The 6,804-nt window shown below is 41.6% G+C and overlaps 1 protein-coding gene across 1 annotated transcript; it reads left to right on the forward strand.

Moving 5' to 3' along the window:
* The first annotated feature begins 1,482 nt into the window (after positions 1 to 1,482).
* On the forward strand, positions 1,483 to 5,683 carry mchr1b (melanin-concentrating hormone receptor 1b). Its single transcript, XM_037791291.1, has 2 exons — positions 1,483 to 2,088; positions 4,505 to 5,683. The coding sequence occupies exons 1-2, from the start codon at positions 2,022 to 2,024 to the stop codon at positions 5,524 to 5,526; spliced, it is 1,089 nt and encodes a 362-aa protein (XP_037647219.1). The 5' UTR covers positions 1,483 to 2,021; the 3' UTR covers positions 5,527 to 5,683.
* The last annotated feature ends 1,121 nt before the right edge of the window (positions 5,684 to 6,804 follow it).

The following is a 6,804-nucleotide window of genomic DNA, read 5'->3' on the forward strand; positions in this document are numbered from 1 at the left end:
AAAAAATATACATATGCGCATACATATACTGTACATACACTCATCTACAAAATTTCATAAAAAATAAATACAAGTTTTACTATATAATACAATGTACACATATATTGTGCAGTATTTTATTGCATTTAGTGGCATCTATCTATCTATCTATCTATCTATCTATCTATCTATCTATCTATCTATCTATCTATCTATCTATCTTGATGTTTCAGATTCCGTGAGATTAAATAAATAGGCCATAGCAGAGATTAAATATTGATGAAATTAAGCAAGGTGGAACATGAGATAAAATAGGCTCGACAAGGTTGGAGCATCCTACTGCTTTAAGATATATGGCTGTAAAATAAACTGTTGCCACAACAGTGCTTGACATCTGACTTTACTGGTCAGGTGATAAAAATTGCATGCTGAGTGTTCTGATATGCAGCATAGGTTACTAATAATAAGGCGTCTATCAGAAAGTAACTGTTTGATAAGATTGTAAACCACCAGCTTTCAGCAGGCATGCTGCTCTTTCTTCTAATTAAAACATAATCACATTATTGCCAAATTCATGATTTATGCCTGGATATATATAGGCTACCTATGTGCAAAGCATATACAGTAATAGCTTAATAATATTATAACATATAAAGGGAAGAATAATCCCCTTACATGTTGTTAGTGGGGGAGTATATTGGCAGTTATCGCACCACAGAGCCCATTATTTAAATAAAAATATTTGATCGTTTCTTTCTTTCTTTTCATTTTTTGGACATCTGCTTTTAATTCTGACTGGTCTATCTGTGACATAACAGAGACATTTAAATACCTTGACAATGCTGACACCTAGTGGACAGGTTGAACCTCATGAAACCAATGCATTGTAGAATAGCTTCTGTTCAATAGCAGGTCATGGTAAAAGTTCCCCATCAGAAAGGCCTAGAGTTAAAGGATGAGAGCAGTGTTGATATGACATAACTATACGCCTACATACAACAGTGGTCAGCTAACACTATAACCATATACGGTGAATTTGGCCTATGTGGGACATTTTTTGCATTTCAGACTTCTGGAATATATTGCGATATGAGCCAATACATAAAATCCACTCTCCACCAGTACCACTCTGAAATCCCCAGCATGTGTCCTAATCAAACCAAAAAAAGAAAATGCAGATATCACACTCATAAAAGAAATGGTAGACATATTAGTACCAAGTTGACTCTTTATTTCCTAATGTGGGACAATCATGTCTGAAATGTGGGACACTGAAGTCTGTTAAAATGTCTAAATCACCTTAATTAATATAGGAAACACTCTAATGTATTAGAGTATATAAACACCATATCATAATATTTTTTTGATGAATAAACATACCATAAACATATCCTGATTAAAACTAGCAGGATTGTTTTATTCATAAGAAAATTAAACCTTGAATATTAAAGCTGTTTGTATTAAAGTTTGTCTTCACAAACTAATCTATGATTTAAAATTTGAAATGTACTGTGATTTTGATCACATGACACCACAGCTCGTGTTAACCAATAGTTTTATTGAGTTTTTATTTAATTGAGGCAGACCTGCAGCCACTGGAGCTGAGGTGCCCCACATGAGGCAGAGTCTCACTTACAGACAGACAGTCATAATGGAACATATGTGCGCACTGCTTCCTTTAGTTAGGTTAAAGTCCTATAGAGTATCTGTTGCTGCTGGTTTTCACACTGACAGAATGACGAGTGTGTTACGTCGGCTTTTTGTGTCTCTCTCTAAGTGCGTTTCAGTTGTCGCGTGCGTTTTGGATGGCACAAAAATGCGCGCGGCGTTTCATCTCTGCTGTCAAATCCAGAAACTAAAAAATATGTTTTAATCCTTTTATGCTGCTATTCTTTTTGGTACCATGTGTCTAATTGGACTTTATTTCGCTCGAAAACTGTTATGTAAGTTGTAGCCTATTATTATTTAAAAATGATTATGAGCTTATTATTATTATTATTATTATTATTAGTTTAGAGAAAGAGCACCAAAAGCTGTTTGGGATGGACTTTGCCCACATTTCCAATTCATCTTTTTCATCCATCAGTTTGCCCGAGGATCTAGAAGAAGGTAGGCTGCTTGTTTCTTCTCCTTTTTTGAACCGAGTCCTCATACTGAACTGAGCCCACGGTGTTAACCCCCTGAAACCCACAATAGACCCGTTTTAGTCTTTTTTTAGGGGGGTACAGGGAGTCTTTATGGGGAGATAGCAGGTCAACAGTATGTTACATAGAAGTGGTGTACATCATCTGAAAGCTGAGGACCTCAAGATTAATTTGAAATGCAGCTCAGCACTGTGTGTCAAGTTGTTCTAGTCATAAATCAGAAAAAACATAAATTAATTAACTAATTAATTACCTCCTTCAAGGTCAACCTTGAAGTTGGTTTGTCTGTCTGTCTGTTAGCAGGATTACTCCAAAAGTTCTTCATGGATTTGAATGACATTTTTTGGAGGGGAGGGGTATGGCACAATGGACAATCCATTAGATTTTGGTGGCGATCCGGATTCAGGAATATTTTTAAGGATTCCGATCAGCCCTCAGCATTAAGACCACAGGGTATAACACATGGGCAGTGTAACTGATGACGCGTGACCCCGCCTCCTTCCTTCTTCGAGCAGAGAGATACAGTACGTGTGTGGATGTGTGGCGATACTTTGAGGTGCGGTGAGAGCTGCTGTCCGTCCGCGGTGAGAAGGAAAAAAGCTGTAGCTTACGGGATGAGAGACAACGTAGTGTAACGTTATACAGACATAACAAGGCTGCTGAATGAGAGAGGCATCCACTGATACGTTACACGGAAACACACCGTGTTGATAATGAGCCGACCACCTCACGGTACCGCCAGCTGTGAGCTGCGATCTGTTTTTAAAGTCACGCACCTTGGCGGAGGTCTGCGCTCTACGAGTGCCATTCTAGTTAAGGATAGGTTCGACGATGTTGGAAAGCTAGCATAATTTGAAAGAAGCATCGCCTCAGGAGCTCCGTCTCAGGCTGGTGCACGCTAAGGGTAGTGTACGAGCAGGGAGGCAGGGAGGCATCTGATTGGTTCTTTCCATGCGGATCGCGAGGCAGTGATTGATAGACGTTTTTTACAGGATTACAGCAGCTACAGATGACGGCTCTTTTCCGGTCCTTTTTCAGAGCTCATAAGTAATGGATCGCTGTCGGGGTGTAAAGACCATTTCAACCAATATAACAAATAGTGTATACTGGATAACATCGTCAACCCTGCTTTAATTAATTAAAATAAGTTGTGAGAGTGCATAAGGGTTTAGAAGATTATGATAGAAGTATATGATGGTCATTCCCATGCTCTATTATGTCTCATAAGTTGTTGCAGCAATTTTTGGGTTGATACCATTTGTTACACAGATTTGGTGCTAAATTTAACATTTTTTCCACTCGAGAATTGATAAAAATGATCAATATTCCCTCCAAAATACCACATTAAGACACCAAGACCTTGAGGAACACCTTAGAAAAAGCCATGCTGTGATTTGGAATCAAAAACATTTGAGATTATAAGATTTCTTTAAAAATTGCATTTTTCAGTGATTGGATGGTGATCACTTCCGTTGTGTAAACTGCTCAGAAACCCCCTTATTGTCAATCTACCTAGGAAAGCCATCAGTCCTCTGAATGCTTTAGGTCATTAATTTGTGGCTGTAAAGTTTCATGAGGCTGTGATTATCCTAGAGGTCACCACAACTCATTTTATACAGTACGGTCAAGTTTAAAAAAAATGGTCTCACTAGAATGAAATGGCTACTATGGGGACCAACACCATCACTCATGAATATAATTGGTTCCACAAGAGTCTCAGTTTTACAGTGATGCCCAATTTATGTCATTCCAAGACTGCTTAGGGACCCCAGTATGCAGAAATGTTCAAACACATCATTTTTAGAATAGGCGGAAAAAAAATATTTATATGCATTAAAAAAACAGCATGGTTTTTGCCCAAAACTGCATGTGATTATCATGTTTGTAAAGGGGAGACTCGTGGGTACCCATACAACCCATTTTCATTCACATATCTTGAGGTCAGAGGTCAAGGGGCCCCTTTGAAAATGGCCATGCCAGTTTTTCCTCGCCAACATTTAGCCCAAATTCGGAGCGTTATTTAGCCTCCTTCCTGATAAGCTTGCTTGACATGATTGGTACCGATGGATTCTTTAGGTTTTTCTAGTAGTTTAGTTTCATATGATGTCTGTACCTTGACTCTAGCTTTGAACCTGCTACAAGCTCTGAAAGACAGTAAAGTCAGTCGGGATCGTGGGTCTCAGGGTTGCTGTAAAAAAATGTTTAAAAATGATTGTTGAAGAACTTAGACAGATAGGTAATCTGCAGCTGTGGAGTTATTCATTCATTTTCATTCCTGGTTTAAACATTCATTTAAACAAAAAATATTGAAGGAATAGAATTAGCAGGATTAACTGCATGTTATAAATGACTGATGAAGAGCATTCTGTTTGTATCCACAGAACATGAGCAGTACAACAATGTGCTCATGCCAAGCATCTTTGGCGTCATCTGCTTCTTTGGGATCTTTGGAAACAGCATCGTAATCTACACCATCGTGAAGAAAACCAAGTTCTGCTCCCAGCAGACGGTACCGGACATATTCATCTTCAGCTTGTCCATCGCAGACCTCCTCTTCCTCCTCGGCATGCCTTTCCTCATTCACCAGCTCGTAGGCAACGGCTCCTGGTGCTTCGGCGGCACCATGTGCACCGTCATCACAGCGCTGGACTCCAACAGCCAGATTGTCAGCACGTACATCCTGACTGTCATGACTCTGGATCGCTACCTGGCCACCGTCCATCCCATCCGCTTCAAGCACGTCCGAACCCCCTTTGTGGCCGGGGCGGCGGTGGCGCTGGTGTGGGCGTTCTCTCTGGTCTCCATCACTCCGGTCTGGATGTACACGGGACTCATGCGTCTGAAGGACGGCTCGGTGGGCTGCGCCCTCCTTCTGCCCAACCCGGCCACGGACACGTACTGGTTCACCCTCTACCAGTTCTTCTTGGCCTTCGCTCTGCCCTGGGGGGTCATCTGTGTGGTCTTCTTCAAGATCCTCCAAAACATGTCAGCCACAGTCGCTCCGCTGCCCCAGCGCAGCTTGAGGGTGCGGACGAGGAAGGTGACCCGTATGGCAGTGGCCATATGCCTGGCGTTCTTCATCTGCTGGGCCCCCTACTACATCTTGCAGCTGGCCCACCTCGGAGTGCAGCGGCCCACTTTTGCTTTCCTGTTCGCCTACAACATTGCTATCAGCATGGGCTACGCCAACAGCTGCATCAACCCATTTATCTACATTGTATTAAGTGAAACGTTCAAGAGGCAGTTCATCGTAGCCATCCGGCCATCCCACAGGGGCTTCAGAGTCGCCCCGGCTCTGGCTGATGGCAGCATGAGCCTGAGGATGGCACCAGACAGTCATAACTCGCAGTTAGAAAGGGAACTGCTTCAAAACATGCTGCCTGTCACTGTGGCTGTGCACTGAGATGGACACACATCGCTGGCCACCCATGACCACTGCCAACCGCCATCGCCAACAAACGGCCACCTGCCACTTCTGACTGCTGTTGTTCCCTCTGCTACATGAAGACACAATGTCCAATCCAAATGTGACTCTACTGAGCTATAAAGTACATTTATGTGCCAAGCGATGATATAATCTGATATTTCAAGGCATGTTGACTGTGACTAATTGCTACATTTAGTCACCCTTTTATCCAAATGAGAAAAGGGGAACAATAGATGACATCTTGGGCTCGGTAAACACTTTTAGACACAGCGAGCTACAGAGAACAGAGTCGACCATGCAACACTGGAAAACAAAAAACACAGGCTATTTCATAAGAGAGCATAATGAGTGACTGAATGCCACCTGGTAAGCGTCAACTTTTCAGCATCCAGAATTCACACCACAATTTCTTCAGAAAAAAAAAACTTTTCTAGTTAGTCTTTGATGCATTTCTGATATGCAGCTGCAACACGTTCTCATCCCAAATCCTCACATACAGCCGCATTGTCACGCCCCTTAGCTTCACGCCCCTTAGAGTTGATTTTTGGCATCAAATCCACTATAGTTACACTTGAGGGTTAGGCAACAAAACCACTATAGTTAGGTTTAGGAAAGAAATACATGGTTGGGCTTGAAACTACTACATTTGTAAAGCCTTGTGTTTGTTGGACCGATCCACCTCCCCTCCCACCTGCCAGGTGTGTGTCTTTTAGCTCTTTAAACTACGTCACCACACTCCCGGTGCACTTTCTCGGAGTGTTTACTGTTGCCGCGGATGGGTTAACATTGCAGTTAACGCCCGATGCGTTTTATACCGGCACTAAAAGGTGCCTTGTGGGGCGGTACTGAACGCCGACAGCCGTGACAAAGCCTTGGTATTTAACGCCCTGCGAATGAGAACGGGCTGGCATTTGAAATGGCCAACACAATCTCAATCATTTCTAAAATTGAGCTACAAAGAAGATTTTGTTGTTGTTGTTGCATCAACTGTAACAAAAACAAGGGTTTCAAACCAATAAGTTTTAGTCCACATTGTCATTTTCTCGCCATGCAAAATAACATTATTTGTTTGGTTCTGTAAACCTCAACATAACAATCTGTATGATATGAAACAGGATTTATAAATTGTTGTTAATTGTGATTAGCTGTTTTATGTTGCAATCTACAATCAGTATTGTTGGATCACTGGATTTATTGTGCATGTTGTTATGTTTGTCTATCCAACACAGTCTCACGGCAGTTTGTGAAATAGTC

Source organism: Sebastes umbrosus, chromosome 14 (genome assembly GCF_015220745.1).
Source record: "Sebastes umbrosus isolate fSebUmb1 chromosome 14, fSebUmb1.pri, whole genome shotgun sequence".
Classification (NCBI taxonomy): Eukaryota; Metazoa; Chordata; class Actinopteri; order Perciformes; family Sebastidae; genus Sebastes; species Sebastes umbrosus.

Bases quoted from the DNA above. Each gene is read 5' to 3' on its own strand.
- mchr1b (XM_037791291.1), top strand. From the start codon at position 2,022: ATGGACTTTGCCCACATTTCCAATTCATCTTTTTCATCCATCAGTTTG. The intron at 2,089-4,504 runs GTAGGCTGCTTG...TTGTATCCACAG, and splicing joins GCCCGAGGATCTAGAAGAAG to AACATGAGCAGTACAACAAT.